General features: G+C 39.9%; 1 protein-coding gene across 1 annotated transcript in view; it reads left to right on the top strand.

Moving 5' to 3' along the window:
• Positions 1-20,387, top strand: part of LOC139469393 (proto-oncogene tyrosine-protein kinase receptor Ret-like) — a 91,333-nt gene that overhangs the window by 16,262 nt on the left and 54,684 nt on the right. Inside the window, exon 2 of the mRNA XM_071251557.1 lies at positions 1,968-2,216. Within this exon, the coding sequence (XP_071107658.1) occupies positions 1,968-2,216 (249 nt within the window). The remainder of the gene's footprint in view (positions 1-1,967; positions 2,217-20,387) is intronic.

Here is a 20,387-nt window from a genome sequence, read left to right as displayed (position 1 = left end):
ATAGGGAACGGCATATCCTACCAGGGTATGCAATGTACGTTTAACAGTGTTTCTGCACAACTTCGTCGTGGATTCGCTTTGGTATAGCATTGTTGAAATCTCATTAAAATCAGTTCTTAGTGCTCGCTACCGCTTACAAAGATCAGTGGAGATCACATTGCTGGACACGACAGAACTTTCCTTTGGCGAACTTTGACCGAGCAATGAAATGACTAACAAGAAGTTAGTTTCAAACTGATTTATCCCAAGATAAATGAAGCAAAAGATAGACGATGATTTTAACGTAATCAGTCCTACAGCCCGGAACTGTCGTTCGGAATACCCCGTGTTAACCTTTTCGAGGTTGCATGATTAGAAAACACATTCCGACTGTCACTTTCCTGATCTGGTAAGCGACGCTCTGATTAGTCCGATGAAGTCGTGACCCGTAATGGGATTTCTTCAGATCTTTGTTTAACGGTAGCGAAAACTAAGATATGATTTTAATGTGAATGCAATATTTTCATTACAAGTTTGGGTAAATGAGGTCAATTGTGTGATCACGGCATGATCACTTAGTATATGTACGTTCTGTACAGATAAACTGGACAATTATCAGGAATGGCGATTTATAATACTGATAATAAATTCAATAACCTGAGGAATTACTGCATAAAACGAGATGGTCATGCTGTGCATGCATCTGCTACCAGTAAACATGCGTACGTCACATTATACACGTATTAGCCTTTTTGAGTTCATTGTTGTTCAATTGAGCAGTGACCGCCTCCGTGGTCTAGTGGTAGAGCGTCATGCCAAAAGACGTTAATAGATGGTACTTGTTGTAAACCCTGTCTGGCGCTCGGCATTAAGGGGCTAAAACAAGGACTGGTCGGCTCGGAGTCAGTATACTGTGTCTGAGTGGGGTATTCATGTTAAACTGCGGCATGGTATCTCAGTGGGCTATCTCTCCAGCCGCGTCATTACTTGTTGTTACCCTGGCTCGGAGTCAGTATACTGTGCCTGTGTGGGGTATTCATGTTAAAATGCGAAATGGTATCTCAGTGGGCTCGCACTATAAATCGGCATGAACCCCCCCCCACCCCCCCCCCCCCACACACACACACACACACACGACACACACGCAGCTATATATGTGCATAATCTTGGACGCGACGTTAAACCCCATTTCACCTCACCTCAATTGAGTAGCCCCGTCACTTCATCAGATGTAGACAGAAGTAGACATGTGGTAGAGTGCCTTGCGCAGTTTCAGGATAATTTGTCACAAAGGAAAGCAAATGTCATCTGACGTTACTGGGAAAACAATATATGAAATGCTTGACTTCCGCATAGATAACATCTATATGAAACTGTGACCCCCTTCTTGCTGACTGTTTCTTTATGCGCATGATTCGGTGTTTTTGGTCGGATTGGATCAGTCAAAGAAAGGCAATTTGGCAAATAGGTTTAACTTAAGCTTCACGTTTTTCGATAATCTGATGTCGTTTAATAACCATCAATTAGCCAATCCCCTTCCACATATTTACCCACCTGAACTAGAAATAAAGGAGACCTGTGAGACCGCCTCGTCTGTTTCATATTTAGATCAATATATGCAGATTCAGAACACTCTCCACAAGACTGTATGACAAGAGGGATGACTTCAACTTTCCCATTGTCAACTTACCCTTTATGTCGAGCAATATTCCAGCAGCTCCAGCCTTTGGTGTCAACATTTCAGAACTTTTGAGGTACAATCATGCATGCCCTTTCTACAACAATTTCAAAGCCCGGCGTCATACGTCGTCAAAAGTTGATTGATCAAGGTGCAAGGCCTCAGTTAAACTTTCTTAATGTTTTACAGTAGACATGTGGAGGACATTTCCAAATTTGACGCATCAGTGACAAAAATGATATCTGTGTTTCCGTGTTTGTTCTTTACGACAATATGTGAAGAAAGTAATGGATGATTTATTGTTTTGCAGACATCTCGGGACTCTATTTCCCGAAGTCGATGTACAGTTTCACACTACCGCCAGGTGCTCCCCATAATACAGTAATCGGCCGTGTGTATGTGCTGAACAATGTCACGTCCCACTGTGACGACAACGGCATCGCGTTCACGATGTACTGGCCCCAGGAGTACAAAGGTGAGGTGTCACGGCTGGTTGGCATTGATCACGGGTCGGGAAAGGTGAAAGTTATCGGCTTCAGCGAGGAAGCAGAGAGTGGGGGTAAGTCAATTTATTAAATATATGCCTAACTTTTGCTGTTGTAACACGTACACAGAAAGTCAGAGGTGTCTTACGCCCCAGCTAGCAATATTCCAGCTATCTCCCCGTGGCCTGTAAATAATCTAGTCAGACGAACCAGTGGTTGATATCAAAAGCAAAGTTACACGTCATTTGGGATACGATGACACAATCAGCCAAGACGTAACTCCTGATCCATTATCGTCGCCCCAAATGAGAAGCATAAGTTCCTAAGGACTATTCATAACCCGGACGTTTGGTATTTCAAGGTTACATTTTTTGAAAGCACAAAGGGCGTTATATACTTATAGCAAGATATAAGGGAATATAGTTTGAATTTTCTTAACATGGCATCCCGTACGAAAACAGAAAACCCATGTGTGTTTCGGTAATATTGTGTCACACCGAACAAAACTTTTCACTTTCAATCTTGTTGACTTGAATGATTTATCATGGAAAGTACAGGAATAAGAATTCTGATATGTTTCTGTGCACTCTGTTATTGTTGTCACCAGTATAAGTTGTATTTTTAGAACATTAAGCAGATTGCGTCCCTTCTACCTTCTAAGCATTGCAATGCCTGGTCGGGGCGACTAAAGGTGTGACCTATAGCGGGTTCAGTACAAAACGCGTCACATGTTTAGTAATTTCCGACTCAAAGTCCGGCGCAAAGTCAGGAATTAAAAGCTTAACATGGCTTCCACATGGTTAGACGTCATCGCACGTTGACAAATGGGCTCCAACTGTTTTGAAATGACTACGCGTTCACTATGGGTTTGGCGTTATTGATTATCAACCCATTAGTGTTTAAGGAATTGATGATATATTGACTTACGCTATATCATTGTCAAGTGATGACAATAATTTTGAGACATGTTAATAATGAATTTAATAATGGCTGTGTGTACACTACAAATACAGACAGAACATGGTGTGTGCTGTCAGTGGATGACGGATAGAAGGATACTTGTAGGATGTGGACGAATCCTTTTATTCCCTCTTTAGCAAGTTTCTAAAGTCACGGAAGTGGCACCAATATTCCACAAGAATGTAAACAACCTGACTTTCGGCGTAACAAGCGAGGGAAGGAACCATTATCGTACCCCGGAGGTTAGAATAGGTTCTCAGAAACACATACTTGTCGTAGCTCTGTTACTTGTGTTATTACGTATCATAGCCCCCGACGGCATGTGACATTGCGCATAGCATTAATCACTGGAAAGAGCTGTCTAGACTCAGCGCTTAAATAACAATGTACCACAAAATCACCGACAAAGCTAAAATAAACCTCATGTTAAACTATTGCTCCGATTGTGTATATATAAAGTGTAACGTGCCGATTCCCAAATTGAAACAATACATTAATCCAGAAATCTGTACGGTCAAGTCGTTTACAATCAACAAATGTATTACAAAATTAACAAATAAATACAAATTACTGCACAGCAATTACAGTAGCAGTAAACAATAGAGTGGCAGTGCAATATACAATGGCAATATATAATATGATGGCAGTGGTCAGTATCAAATACCAAAAAACAGTGGTGATAGCAAAAGTCAGCAATAATAATAATATAATAATATTCATCCAGCGACGACAGTGGTCAAGCTTCTGAGATGGACTAGGCAGGGAATCAGGGATGATAAGCGATCCTCACTTGAAAGCTGGTTCCGATGTCATGAAATGCGTACACACGCTCTTGTCCCCTTATATACAACCTTGCAAACTACTGGAAATTTCTGTACCGTGCCCTCACCAGTCCTTTCAGCACTAGATCATTACAGAACATTTCATATGTTTCCATAACATACTATCACCGTCTGCGGTGTACCGAACCGGAAGTTTACACACCACACTAGTATCTAAATATAGTAACTTTCTGACGACTTGTCACTGTCCAAGCACATTACAATGAGCGTTTACCGAATCTGAACCAAAAGCAATGTAACACAGTTACAATCAAGGTAGACGCCGCTCTACTCGACTGTCTTCTTTTATTTGGAAAATGAAAGAATGCTATTGAATATCGAGGAATCGAAATCTTATGTTTTTTAGGGAACAAGGAACTCCTCTGAAACATTAGGGAAACAATAATCACGAAGTCCGGAACTCTACTTAATGAAAGCGTGAAAATGGCAAGAAAATGCGTTGCATTTGGTATATATAAAATGGTACGAGGCGTCGGGCGCGGAGCATTGGGCAATATGGCACATTTTCCCAGAATGTCTGACTGCATCTGCTGAGCCCGTGAGGAAATGTTGCTGGGTGAATGTTGTTAGAGCGTGTGGCTGCATACTGACCGCGAAATAGCCACTGTGTTCTTGAGCCTGTTGTATTCCCCAAACACCCTTGTCGAATCGTCGCTGATTGTTGCCACTAAAACGGAAGCAGCATTTGATGAATCGATTTGTGAATGTATTTTCACAGCAGGCAATGGGACGACAATTGTATTACAGTTCAACACGATTAGACCTGGAGTCTCGCTTAGCCTTATTTCTTAACGGCACCTTAATTGGTGCCAAGAGTGCATTTGGCCCCCGCTCCATTTTCAACCATCCTCGAATAAGTACGACGACCACTCTGAATCAGCTTATGGGATGGATTTTCATTGTGGGTGAAATGAGGTGAAATTGGGTTTAACGTCGCGTCAAAGATTATTGCACTTATTTAGCGACGTGCATGTACTAGTCCGGACTGATGCCGATTTATAGTGCTAGCCCACTGAGATACTATGCCGCAGTTTAACATGAATACCCCACTCAGACACAGTATACTGACTCCGAGCCGACCAGTCCTTGTTTTAGCCCCTTAGTGCCAAGCGCTAGACAGGGTAACAACAAGTACCATCTTTTAACGTCTTTTGGTATGACGCGGCCGGAGTTCGAACCCCGGACCTTCCGCTCTCCCGGCGGACGCTCTACCACTAGACCACGGAGGCGGTCGATTTTCATTGTGGGTGAATACAAGTCGTTACTTAGAGAGCTTCACTCAAGATTAATTTCAATTGTACAAACTATCTCTGACATTTTGTGTTTCATGTTTGGTAATGCACCATAAGACACAGGGGATGAACCATGTCATGTAAGTTAACAAAACAACTCTACATCAAGTGGATTATGAATCCGATGCAATTTTAAATGTGAAGGCTGCCCTGGCATTCCTGTACATTCTGGCGCGTAATGTCTACATGGGTTAGTTAATTTGTTTATTTCGGGGGCACGGGTGGCCCAGTCGTCTAAGGCGCCGCGATTCGCTTTGCAGAGTTGCGTCCCTTGGATACGCCAGAAACCTATGATTGTGGGTTCGAATCCCGGTTCGCCCCGATTATGTTTCTAGGTTTGTCAGCACCATACCCGTGCTCGTGGGTTTCACAGAAGTGGTAAACGTCTGAGACCTGCATCACTTGGGGATTTCCTCCAACATTAAGTTGACACGCCGCGATATAACTTGAATACTGTTAAAAGCGGCTTTAAACACAACTCATTCACTATTAGTTTATTTCCGTTTATAAAATGATAATCCTTTCAAAAGTCACGTTGAATATTTCACATTGATAGACCGAGGATTTTTGATTGCATCAATATGTTTATATGTCAAACTCAGATTATTGGAAACTAATCTTAACTATATTTCACCTCGCTCGAAATCACCTCATTCACATACAGAGACGGGATGAATGTAATTTTGTTCAGCAGGACACAAGGAATGATGATAAGGATGATAACATCATTACAGGCGGCGCTATAGCTATCTGGATAGAGAGAAATCACTAACAATATCCGTCGTTCTTTCGTAAGAATCCTATGACTGTTTGACAGACCATCGATCATCCCTGCAGGCAGAGACGTGGTAGACATGGAGATGGCACAATAACCAGGCGCCCTCCGTAGAAAGTCTGTATTGTGGTCTGCGTATGACTGTTAAAGGACAAATACACATCACACAGCTCTCAATCTCAATGCCCCCCCCCCCCCCCCCCCAACACACACACACACACACGCACACACGCACACACACACACACACACACACGCACGCATGCACGCACGCACGCACGCACGCACACACACACACACGCAGGCACGCACGCACGCAGGCACGCACGCACGCACGCACGCACACACAAACACACTCACTCACACACACACTCACTCACTCACTCACTCACTCACACACAACAAGATCTACAGGTACAGGTATTGTAGTAATGAAAATACTCGATTCTGATTGGTCAGTCGCAGGTATGACATCACATTTGACGATCACATCACCGCGGGAGATAGTATTAATATAAGAACTTATTTCACAGTCCATTTTAAATAACTACATGCATTACAGATAATAAATGCAGATTTGCGGTAACCCACAATATTCAAATTATGTGTGACAATGCATTTTGTGCTGAAAACACAACAGAAATCGACTGAATGAGTTGGACACCGGAGGACTTTAAACTTTGTCGCTTTGCTATAGCCCATTGTGACGTAATATTTTGTGCGTCACAATGTCAGAAATGAGCGGAGTGACGTCATAATAGTGACGGGCTGTGTAGAACGAAACATGGCAGGGTTTTCTTCCTCTTCCTTAGAGGTGCTCAACCTGATTCCCTGCCTATGCCATCTCGGAAGTTTGACCACTGTCGACGCTGGGTGTATATGTTATATCATCATCACTGACTTCTACTATCACCACTGTATTTTCGTATTTGATACTGACCACTGCCATCATATTATTTATTGCCCTTTAATAATGTACTACCACTGTATTATGTACTGCCATTGTGATTGCTGTGTGTATATTAATCTTAGCAATAAGGGAACCGTCTGGTAGATGATGTTCTGTAATACTCTAAGGAACTACTTTTTTCTACAAATAACTCGGCTTGTTATTGGTCGCCGGTTCTATTCGTTCTTTCTTTCAGCCTATCATCCACATGCTGGTTTGGAATGTGACGTCACATAATTCTGGATTCTGATTCCGCATAAATAACTGTAACTTGATGGATATTCCATATCCATCTGTCCATCACCCAGTAGTGGTATGCATGTCAGGCATCAGTTTGCTCATGTTTGAAAAGGGGCGGTCGGGTAGCCCAGTGGTTAAAGCGTTCGCTCGTCACGCCGAAGACCTGGGTTCGATTCCCGACATGGGTACAATGTGTGAAGCCCATTTCTGGTGTCCCCCGCCGTGATATTGCTGGAATATTGCTAAAAGTGGCGTAGAACTATACTCACTCACTCACTCACTCACTTACTCATGTTTGAAAACTTCAAAATTGGCTTACGTCAAAACGTGTGACCCACTTCAACTGACATTCTCGCATTCGCTGTTGACTTATACAATTGTTAACTTGCATTTGTTAAAGTTATCGAATTAAATGCACAAACACGTTTCTTACGTTGTGCATGTTGTTTTGGTATAAGTCTAAGTGATAAAAATTACTACATTTGAATGGTTATAGCGAGCTCTTTTTCACAATCCGATGTGTCATGAAAGATCGCTTGTATACTGCGTAGGTGTACATATGTTTTGAGTTACCACCGCTAGAAACTACAAATTAGGGTGGGATCTCTTGAGACGTTTGCAGTAAATTTGATGATGGGAAATAAATGAATAACCATCAAGAAACTCGGAATTACGGTTCATTTTTCCCACGGGAATTAATGTCACATATATTCCCTCGTAAGTCGTTCGTTATTCTCCTTAATAATAGTAATTTAAAGTTCACGTTCAACCTTCACTATCGCTTTTGGCAGAGATGTCTATTATATCAAGGCCATTTGCACCTAACACAAAGCTATGTGATTACAAAACATGTCTACAAAGTTGACGAGGTAAGCTGATCATGTGACTTCACCACATTCGATACCCGTGAAGATCCGAGGTAGGATAGGTCTTCATGATCAGCAAAAGGCGACTATGCTTGTCGTAATTAGAGGCGACTAACGGGATCGGGTGGTCAGGCTCGCTCACTTGGTTGATGCATGTCATTGTATCCCAATTGCGTAGATCAATGCTCATGATAGCAATCACTGGATTGTCTGATCCAGACTCGAGTATTTACAGACCGCCGTTATATAGCTGGAATATTGTTGAATGCTGCGTTAAAAACAAACAAACAAACAAACAAACTACATTCGATTGAATGTTGTTAGTGATGCTAATAACGGATCAGAACTACTTTTATTTAACCCATCGTTTAGTTTTCTTCAATGTTGAATATAAACTTGGAATATTGGTACAGCTAGACTACAGTTTGACATACATTATCATAACAATCTGCTAATCATGAACATGACGATAACATATGAATGTATGAACTAGCTCCAAATGAGCAAGGTATTTTTTAGGCGTTGAGAGGTAACAAAACGAATTGGTTTGAGCCAGAAAAGCAAAGTTGTACCTGTTGTTTCTGGTTGCATGTCTCCTTTATCGGTAGGAGAAGGAAGAATTGTTTGTTTGTTATTTAGCGCTGCGCTCAGAAATGATCCAGGTGTGAAAATTTGAATCTGGAAAAACCATTGATTTATATTATGAGCGAAGAAAGTTCTTGTGAAGACGTAAGGATACGAAACTTTAATTATTTCGTCCACAAACAAAGACCATTTTGTGCCACGTTAACCTTCACATTTGATCGACAAAATGATACGGGATGCTCAAAGGATGATGTTGAATTAATGAACCTATCGCCATAGCAGATTTCACCCCCAATATGTGATTTTCATTACCGAAAAGGCATTGTCCTGAAAGTTGACCTAACATACCTATCACCGGTTTGAACTGTTGGTACAAAAGGCGGATATTATGTCATTTTGGGCTTTTTGATTGGTCATTCATGTGGTTTGAGTGACAGGTGGCGATATGATAATTGTCGTGTTAATAATATGTCAGTGGTGTTGTTGAGTAAACGCGACAAAACCATTTCCATATTCATGAGAAATCCTCTTGTCCAACTGTTCCCTGATCGTTTGGTTTCATGGTCGTTGTACGGAGCTATGCTCCTGAGACCAAGGTGTAATTAGAATAGAATAAAGCAATAATAGAACACGTGGTAAAAGGGTTCACTCCCAAAACTTCTACATGCCAAAACGTCTACATGCCAAAACATCTACAGAGAGTTGTCATGGCTGATTGAGTTTACCTATTGTTATAATGGTATAGCCCTCCTGTAATTAAGAAGACTCATTAGCTTCTTTACGATGTTGTTTTAGAAGGGCAAGGAAGGGTACTTTGGGAAGATTAAATAGTTACAGATGTACCTAATGAAAACAACTTATTTGGAGATAAAGAAGATTATAATGAAAAGACCCGTCACTTACAATGAAATTAGTTCATTGATGCTGTTGGTCATCTTCTCAAACTTGGTTAACAGACTTGAAATATAGTAATTTTAGTGCTGTATGTGACAGAGTGTGGCCAGTTGTGACATTAAATTAGTCTGTGTACTATTTATTTATACCAGTGCTTACATTAAATTAGTAAGTAGTCTAGTGCAAAAGGTGTGTGTATTATTTATTTATACCAGTGCTATATGAGTAAATTGTCTTCATTGTCTTCAAATTGTTTTGTTTTGTTGTATGTTGTACACTTAATTAATTGGACTGTTCCAATCAATGCCCAACAGGTAATAGCCAGGAGATTAGTGGTGCAGTGGACCATAAACTTTGTTGTTTTAAGCTGTAGAAGTTTTGGGAGGACACCGGTAAAAGTTCACAGTTTTATTGTTATCAGCTAAATGTAACTAAAGAGGGGCAATCTAAAGGATCAAGACCCCGACTGACACTGAAAATGATCGCTGATTAATAGTCCATGACCATGTATACAAGGTGAATAGCTTAGCACGTGCATAACAGCTATTACAAAAAACAATTAGCCGAACCAAGACTCTGACAAGACAGTCGGCGAGACGCATAGACAATAAATTAAGCTGACTGTGATCAATTAACACCTGGGAGTTGATTAACTCTACGGTCTAATGAAGCAATAGCTTGGTTAGATATGGAAATGGGTACTGAGAGCCTACCCCTAAAATATGTCTCTTCGACAATTAAGATATACGGATACGCGTGAATAAAAACATAGCCAGATCGACAAAAGTTTTTTGGACTAAACAAAGGAAATACTTTACTTCCAAATACAGGTACTTGACTTAAAGAGTAACTTGACTCATAACTATGAAAAGGTACTTGACCCAAACGAGGCAATCCCGGGAAAAGAAGCTTTTCATGGATTACTAGACAAGGGGTTTAAAATATAATCTGCTTGTGTTACGAGTCGATTCCCAAATTGAAACAATATGTTAACCCTGAAATCTGTACGTAAAATAAATAGTGTGAAACCAACAAACACCTAAGAAATGGTATACAATCAACAAATGCATTAAAAAATAACCTAACTTAGATTTACAAATCAATACAAATAACTACCCAACAATTACAATGGCAGTACTCAATAGAGTGATTGTACAATATTCAATGGCAGTGTAAAATGTAAGAGCATTGGAAATGACAATGACAAGAAGAATAATCACCTCACCGCAACAGCCTTGCCTGAACACCAGCGTGAAAAGTGATCTTCAAACGAACGCTGGTCTTGGTGTGATGTGAGATGAAATTTGAGATGTCTGGCACGCGGCCGGTCCACTTATATAGTCTAACTAGTTTCCAGCGCTTTCCACGCAGTGCTAGACAAACCCAGTGTTACTGGAACATCACATATATATTGCACATGTTTCTATAACGCTGAAGTTATGTTGAAATATTCTAATATTTTTAACACTAAGATTCCCAAATGACCTTTTGGAAAATTGTAACATCTGTTTATATTCATAAAACTTTATTGATATTTTGTTTCCTTGGCACTACTATTTTGAGGGAGGAATTAGTGATGTTCCATTTGTATAGTACAACAGTTACGTAAAGGTGCTATATGACATATGTGGTACAATACTTGACCAATGAATGATTTGCAGCATTAACCATTATTTTGTAAAATTATATTTATGAAGAAGTAGGGTCGTAGTGGGCACTGCACCCTAGACAGCTGAGTTGATTGATGGAATGAGAATGCAGTACTACACAGAAGGCTCAATTTCGTTGGTGTTTTAGTGTCACATTCCATAACAGAAGAAAATCAGATGGTTGTTCTAGTTACAAACTTGTTATATGGAGCAGATATATGAAGAATTGTGACACATACACCAAATGTCATTGGGGTGACGTTATCAAATAAAATCTTCGAAAACTGGTAATATGTTGCATTTTGTGGCATATGTTATAGGCGCATGTGGCAACCAATGGGTTTCACGAGTTTAGCATACGTCTATGACCAACTGTAACATCAATTCGGACTTTCCTGAAACAAGATGACAAGCCGTCATACTATACTCTCACAAAAAGACACGCACAGGGGTATATTTTAGTGATGTCGGTTTACGAATTCATTTTCGTTAACTGTTGGTGCCTGAATTTGTACGTGGATTCCATCGATCGCCCCGACAACTCCGGGAAAGTTCGCAATGTGATAAAAGTTTGTTTGGTGACGCCTAATGTCCCGAGTTGCAGGGGGAAGCGGACAAACTGTTTCACAATTCTGTCAGATGACAACCTGGTGATACACTGATTTCCAACTCTGGGCATAGTGGGCTGGGTGACACCTTGATCAACTGCATTACACAACTGAAACTTTCCCGTTGCAAAGTACCTTAATGTGATCAGCGTCTTTTGTATCTCGTCAAGTGCGTGGTTACGGTTGGTTGCAGGCTCCACGTCAACTGCTATTTAATTAGCTACGTACCTAATGCCATTGCCATCTAAACGGTATCGCCGTATCAACTCATCATCGTTGTATTCAACAAGACTTTTTAACGGTACGGCAGCCATTTTGTTTACTGACTTAAGTCAAACACATTGTAGTTAAGCCACACAGCGGCCTTTAAACAATCGACTTTGGACCGGTGATGGTGTTACACGCCTGTCAGGAGGCCTTCCATGGCAAGGAGATATACTCAGCCCACCACTATTAGAATCAGCAATGCTAATTTCCGCCAACTGACGGAAACAGCTGTCAACGATAGTTTCCCTGTGTTGCCCTTGTCAGTTTCTGGGATTTCTTGCAAATATATACATCAACAGCTTTATTCTTATCGGTTTGAACCGTGTCACTTATTTGCATCGTGTTGATGAGGTTATATGACTTTAGATTAGTTATAACAATGCGATGAGTTACACTATCCTTTTTATAGTGTTTGTCAAGAGTTCAATTAAAACCATTATTTTATTCCTGTATCAATTGGACAATATCTATTAATTGTTCAATGTAATACAACCATGACACAATTTATATATATATATATATATATATATATATATATATATATATATATATATATATATATATATATATATATATATACATACAAAATGAGGTAAATGTTCACTCGGTGTACATGTAATATATAATAAAATAATAAAGTCCACGTTAGTTCATCATCTTCTTTATATCAGTTTCATACATAGTACTTTCGCTGTCTCCTGACAGCTCTTCAGTGTAACTGACATTGACATATATCTATATATATAATAATCAGGCCGATTGTCGGAGGACCGAACAGCCCGACTCAGCGCCTAAGTAATCTCGTCGATATCATTTTAAAACCATTAACAAAGCATGTACCGAGTTTTGTAAGAGACAATGTAGACTTTCTTTCCCAGCTGCCCCATGTCGTACCTATTGATGCGACTCTAGCCACCTAGAAGAGTTTATTTACCAACATACCCCATGATCTGGGATTGGAAGCAGTTCAGTTTTGGCTGAGAAAACATCCTGAGGCTATCGACACTGAATTTTCGGAAAGTTTCATCGTGGAATCTTTAAGATTAGTCTTAGAAAATAATACCTTCTGTTTCAACGGAAAATTCTATCATCAAAGAAAGGGAACGGCCATGGGAACGAAAGTCGCCCCAACATACGCTACACTTGTGATGGGTTACATAGAGGATATTCTTTACGGGAAGGTACACGATTCCATGTCAGAATCCATTGCCAAACATGTGCGCGAAACTTGGAAGCGATTCTTGGACGACTGCTTTTTAGTTTGGCTCTCAACCCGTGAAAATTTGGACATTTTTCTGGATATTATTAATAAGCTCCATCCTTCCATCAGTTTTACTATGGAGTCTAGCGAGAGCGAAATTCCATTTCTGGACGTCCTTGTAATTAAGGAAGATACTAAATTGAAAACTGATATCTACTACAAACCAACGGACACCCATCAATACCTACAATTCGGTTCATGTCACCCCAGGCATACACGAACTAACATTCCTTATTCACTTGCGCGGAGAGTATGTACCATCGTGTCGGAAACGGATAAAAGAGATTTAAGATTGAAAGAATTAATGGGATATCTCAGGAAGCTAGGATATCCGCTTCGCGTCATAAATGACGCAATAGAAAAGTCTTTAAAAATTCCAAGACATACTCTCCTGAAACCTAATGAAAAATCTGTGGGCGATCAAATTATACCGTTCGTGTCCACCTTCAATCCTAATAACTGTGATATCATGCCAGTCATAAGGGACAACCTCCCAATTTTACAGCAAAGCGATAAAATGAAACAAGGACTGAATAAATTTAAAATTATAAAAAGTACCAGGCAACCAAAAAATCTCAAGCAAATTCTTTGTCCATCCAAATATTCTTGTACAGAGAGTGTACCATGTGTAAGTAGATGTAACACACCAAAATGCGGCACGTGTAACATCATAAGTGAAGGTACTACTTTCCTTTTTGCAAATGGCAAGGGTTTCAATGTGAAAGCCGACATGAACTGCCGCAGCAAAGATGTGGTGTATGTTATGAGATGTTCGGGATGCGGCGAAAACTACATCGGTGAAACCGGCATGGAATTAAAAGATAGAGTCACTGTACACAAACAGCAGATTAGAGACCCTAATGTTCGATGCTTAGGTGTCAGCAAACACATTGATGATTGCGGAAACGGGAAATTTACTATTTTTCCGTTTTATAAATTGTATACAAGTAACAAGCAGCTGAGACTGGAAAAAGAACAAATGTTTATCCAATTGATGAAACCAAAATTGAACTCTAGAATGTATTAATAGATTTGTCATTTGAATCGTAAATGTTGCACTGTTACTTTACAAATACTGTATATTTAATTCAAATGTCTCCCTACAATTGTTAAATTACTTGGTGTCGTCGCTGGAGTGTGTAAATACATTATGACGTCACAGTTGTAATTTATGACGTAATCATAAGTATGACGTCATTATATGTCAGTGTCAGTTACACTGAAGAGCTGTCATGAGACAGCGAAAGTACTATGTATGAAACTGATATAAAGAAGATGATGGACTAACGTGGACTTTATTATTTTATCATATATATATATATATATATATATATATATATGTATATATAAGTAATAGTTGGCAATACAGGGACGAAAAACAACATCCCTTCATTAACTTACCAAGTGAGTACTTGACGATACTACCCGTGAAGATCCGGGGTAGAATAGGTCTTCAGCAACCCATGCTTGCCATAAAAGGTGACTATGCTTGTCGTAAGAGGCGACTAACGGGATCGGGTGGTCAGGCTCGCTGACTTGGTTGATGCATGTCATCGTATCCTTATTGCGTGGATCGATGGTCATGGTGTCAATCACTGGATTGTCTAGTCCAGACTCGATTATTTACAGACCGTTGTCATAGAATTGGAATATTACTTAGTGCGGCGTTAAACAACAAACAAACACAAAAATACTTAGTGATACGCATCCTGAAAGAATTAACACAGATAAATGCAACACAATGGATAGTATGAAAGGTTGATTTATGTTAATGACGACAGAAGATATTTGTCGCAGTGTTGACGAGCTCAGAGGTTACGCACTACATATATAGCGTCATAGAATGTGTGCCGCAGAAACAACGTCACGCCATGGCCTTGGACAACAGACAGTGAATGATCGGTATCACATTACAACAACGAATATAGTGCTGTCGTGAAGATAACTTTCCTTGAACAACCAGCAGATTGTCGCGGTATAATGTAAATGCAAATTCGAATACGAAAGGCCAGCGGGGAAATCATTTGACCCCAAAATACGTATTCTTGCAATTTCGTTTAATAGAATTGATCAAACCTACTCATGCTATTCACACCAAACAAACATGCTGGGAGTCATAATGAATAAATTGTTTCTTGTTTTGTCAGTATTATCAGAAGAGCATTGATTCCGTAACAACGTGCATTCGTACATGCGTACTGGTTGGTTGGTTTGTTGTTTAACGCCGCAATATTCCAGCTATTGTATGGAATGATGCAATTTATTATTTTAACAAACAACGCTTTTGGCAAGGATTCAATACGTATATTCATTTGAGATATGATATTTTCTCATGATTGTTTTACGTACATGCATATTATACGTAATCCGTCCGACCAAAGGACATTGGCATGTACAACTAGTGTTTGTGTGAATGAGCTCGCATAGCACTGTTCAGGAATATCCTTGATTTCAATTCAAATATTGGTAATGACTTTGGCAAGGTTAGGGTAAGACAAGTGATTGACAACGATCAACATGTTCATGATAGCTTTCGTAAATTACCTAGAAATATTAGTGTACAAAGGTTTAACAAGGAATTAATATGTTTAATAATTTTGAAAGTGTGTATATGAAGCCCCTATCATACCTCTTTGTCAATAGAATTCACTTTGCGGTATTAATAATGTTCGGTCTATTTACGTTGATATCAAGAGCTGGAATAATGCTAAAACCCAACTATTCTTTCAACCCTTTTCGGAGATAATTTGTTAAGGATTCAGGTGTGATTTGAGAACACAAACTGATACCAGAGAATGTTCGTACGAAACATTCATTTGCGATGGAGCCCGGATTTCATTCATTTGAATAATTATACATACTGAGTACATACGCGACTCCGAAAAGAAAATAGTACTTTAAAAGTCTTTATATATTGTTTTAATAAGATACTAATAGTGATATCTTCATCCTTTTCAATATTCGTTTGAAATCCAAATTAAAACATGATGACATGCCTTGTAACTTAAATAGCCGTGAAACCCAACTCACTCACACACATGTGATCACTAACATACAAAGCAGGCCAAAGACGCACACCAGTGTGGCAAAGATGACGTACACTGAAATGTGTAGCACGACCATTAAGTTTAAGTGTTCTACAGTGAGGTCTGGAGTGTTTGTTCGTGTAATGAAGTCTAATACTTGATATGATGACGTTTATCCCCAGTTCCATGCAAAGTAAGACTAGTTCCTGGCTTCCATACCTCCTTGTGGTTGGAGGAGTTGCCATATGGTACTTATTATCACCAGCAGCTGAGAATGTATCTCCACCACATCGAACGCGAGAGGCGAAACCATTCCTAGCACTCCGTATCGTGCTTGTCGCATGGTACCTGATGGTCAGCCATTTGATAGTGATTCATAAACACATAATTATGATATAGTCGGAATTGTACAATGGACTGCTCTTTTCTACTGAATACTGATGTTTATTTTTCGAGGTTTGCAAACCATTGTGACGTCACTGGTTACCATGACGTCACAATCAAATGACGTCACTGAGGCTATGCTACTGAAGCTGTTAGTAGTTCCTTTCACACTTAAGACACTGCTTATTACTGTCTACAAACTGAAAAGGTTGGAAGAATGATGTTGGATGATGCATAAAATCTCACCCTCTTGTCTTTTGATATCAAATATATGAACACTCGTTGATAAAAATGGAAAGACTCCTCGGCAAGCCTCGGAGTTTTTCAACTTTTATCATCTCTTGTTGATATATTTGATATCAAAAGACACTCGGGTGAGATTCTTACTTACTTACTTATTCTGCTTAATCAATGTTTTTTGCAGGTTAGAGAGTTAAAATTTAGACGTGCATGGAACAACGTATTGTTTTTAAAAACACGAGGATGTATACATTTCTTAAGTGATATCATACATATCTAACGCGAGTGAAATAATAATCAAATGACGTCACTGAATCTGGTCGCCTGTATCCTTTGAACTCAAGACACTGGTTATTACAAGCCATACTCGAAAACGTTGTATCACCATGTATACCTCGACATGTATATAACAAAACACGTGTGGCCCACAGTTTTATAACTCACGTTGAGAAATAACCAAAGCCATTGCTCTGTTGTTTTACCGTCTACCAAACTGCTTTTTAGTGCAACATAAAGAAAAGTTTGGATACAATTCCAGCCTTCAAATCGCACGAGTCTTTGAAGTTCTTCCCCCCTGCAAGCATAAGCGTATTACTAATGAACAAGCAGGACACGAAGGCATGACACTTTTTATGGATAACCACGCCTGTAGTCTTTCAATTGCAGTCGTTTCAAGCCTACTTCTTGCCACTTTATCCTGTTGTCTTGCACTCGATAAAGGGGCAAGAAGTAGCCCCGAGACGGCATTACAAAGAATAAAGAAGTTATGATTCATAAAAGAGGTTCATGTCTCCATGTTTTTCCAACTTCTAATTGCCTATTAAAGACTTGACGTCAATGTGTGTATATGTGCAAAACATATTGTTTTTGCCACCTGCAGTTATAAATATAACGGTGGTTATAAGGAGGCCAGGAAAAGTGTCTGTTTGACTGTGTCCATGGTTGTGAGCGAGAGAGAGAGAGAGAGAGAGAGAGAGAGAGAGAGAGAGAGAGAGAGAGAGAGAGAGAGAAGACTATATATCTGAAATGTGACTGTCCATGGTCGTGAGAGATAAAGAGTGGGGGTGAAGAAGAGAGAGAGAGAGAGAGAGAGAGAGAGAGAGAAGAGAGAGAGAGAGAGAGAGAGAGAGAGAGAGAGAAGACTATATATCTGAAATGTGACTGTCCATGGTCGTGAGAGATAAAGAGTGGGGGTGAAGAAGAGAGAGAGAGAGAGAGAGAGAGAGGGAGAGAGAGAGAGAGAAGAGAAGAGAGAGAGAGAGAGAGAGAGAGAGAGAGAGAGAGAGAGAGAGAGAGAGAGAGAAGACGATACATCTGAAATGTTAGTGATTCATGTTCGCAATTCACGACCTGTACATGGTATCATTTCAGTTTCAAAGAAATATATGTTTTTAATATCTGATTCATGCAAAACTTTCTGTTGTGGTATCAATATTAATTTGGGTCAAATGGCACATAATTCTGAATAAACCTGTCTGTCTGTCAGATACCAGTTTTCGCGACAAAGTGAGCGTATTCTGCATTAATTGAATGTTACACAATATGTCATACGTTTCCACTTAATTCTGACGATTACAGATTGTGGATTATTCTGTAGTCATATGAGAAGTACTGGGTGAGTGGGTGACCATCATTAAAAAAACCCATCTTGACATGCAAGTTTCATAAAAGCAGTAGGTCTATAGATCTACATATCAAACCCAGTCTTATATCTCATGCCTACTTTAACGTGGATGACAATGATCAAGTTGACGCATCAGTGACAAAAATGATGTTCGATGCAATTCCCTGTATTGAATTGAAGCATATGTCCCCGTGGTGTTTCAGGTTAACAATTGACTTGCCTTTGCGTGTGTTGGTGATGGTTGCCACCGGTTTAGCGAAGACATGGTATCATCGCTAGCTGGATATATACACTCATGCTCATGATATAGTCGGAATCGGACAATGGGCTCTGGGTTTAAAAGAGATGTCATTTTCAACACAATGGGAATATGGACATTAGAATATCCTTAAAAAATATGGGTTGTGCTTCCACACTCTTAAGCCGCCAAGGACTTTCAGTCATTGCAAATTCGCTACTGGTCTGACAGAATAGACCTCTACCAAATACACATCACCATATATGCCATTATTATTAGCTTTCTCTTTGAAAGCGATATGTAATATATTGGAAGACATCAATCATCACTGGCATATCTTTACGAAACCTAAAAGCAGATTGAAGCGAGTAAATGGTGTTTTACACCGCAGTTGCTGGGGTTATATCACAGCGGTGGTACAATTGCATCGGGATCAGATAACTGACAGCATCCATCGAGCTTGCCCACCCGATCCTCGGGGTGTTATATCCGGTGATACATCATGCCCGTAGAAAAAAATTGACAGCACCGTTTTAAAGTGTGTTTAACGGGGGCGATCACGGAACGGAATTATGCCGTTGAGTCCATACCTGGAAATCTGAGTCAAGCTGAGTGATCGATTTGACATTGATTGCCTAATGGAGTTCCTTCAAGTTATATGTCCCCATATTGTTGTAAAATCATAAATCAATATCGGAACAGATGTATAAAATATCTTCGATCTATTTCCATTCGGGAAAAGTCGTCTCAACGTCTATTTGTGGTAAATGTACAAATCAGCCACCTCTGGATGAACAATTTCAAACATAGGTGTTCTTTTAGTTTATCAGCGTAGTTTCCAACGCTGAAACACAGCATCAGTACAGGTGTATTTTGAAGGCATTTAAACAGCGAGTGTAGATATTGATGCTTGACAAGCATCTACTACTACTACTACTACTACTGCTGCTGCTACTGCTACTACTACTACTACTACTACTACTACTACTACTACTCCCACTACTACTACCATTACCACTCCCACCACCACCACCACTACTACTACTACTACTACTACTACTACTACTACTACTACTACTACTACTACCACTACCACTACCACCACCACCACTACTACTACTACTACTACTACTACTACTACCACTACCACTACCACTACCACCACCACTACTACTACTACTACTACTACTACTGCTACTACTACTACTACTACTACTACTACTACTACTACTGCCACTACCACCACCACCACCACGACTACTACTACTTCTACGACTACACGAACGTAGGGATGCAGGTTAGGGAAAAACTCCAGAATGCCCAAATGAAGGACAAACTTCGGGCATAGTACAAATGTAAACTCTAGAAAATCGTTCAGAGCCGAACGCTCGCAATAAAGTAAAAGCCACAAATACTTATGCTGTGTCCGTCCTTTCATATTCTATTGGTGTTGTTGATGAGACGAAACAAGAAATTCAGGGTATTGACACACTCACAAGAAGAATCCCACCACCCTCGCTCTTCCCTCAATCGCTTCTATTTATTA

Source organism: Haliotis cracherodii, unplaced genomic scaffold, assembly GCF_022045235.1.
Source record: "Haliotis cracherodii isolate W230 unplaced genomic scaffold, xgHalCrac1.p SCAF_2, whole genome shotgun sequence".
Classification (NCBI taxonomy): domain Eukaryota; kingdom Metazoa; phylum Mollusca; class Gastropoda; order Lepetellida; family Haliotidae; genus Haliotis; species Haliotis cracherodii.
This window is presented reverse-complemented; position numbering and strand designations above follow the sequence as displayed.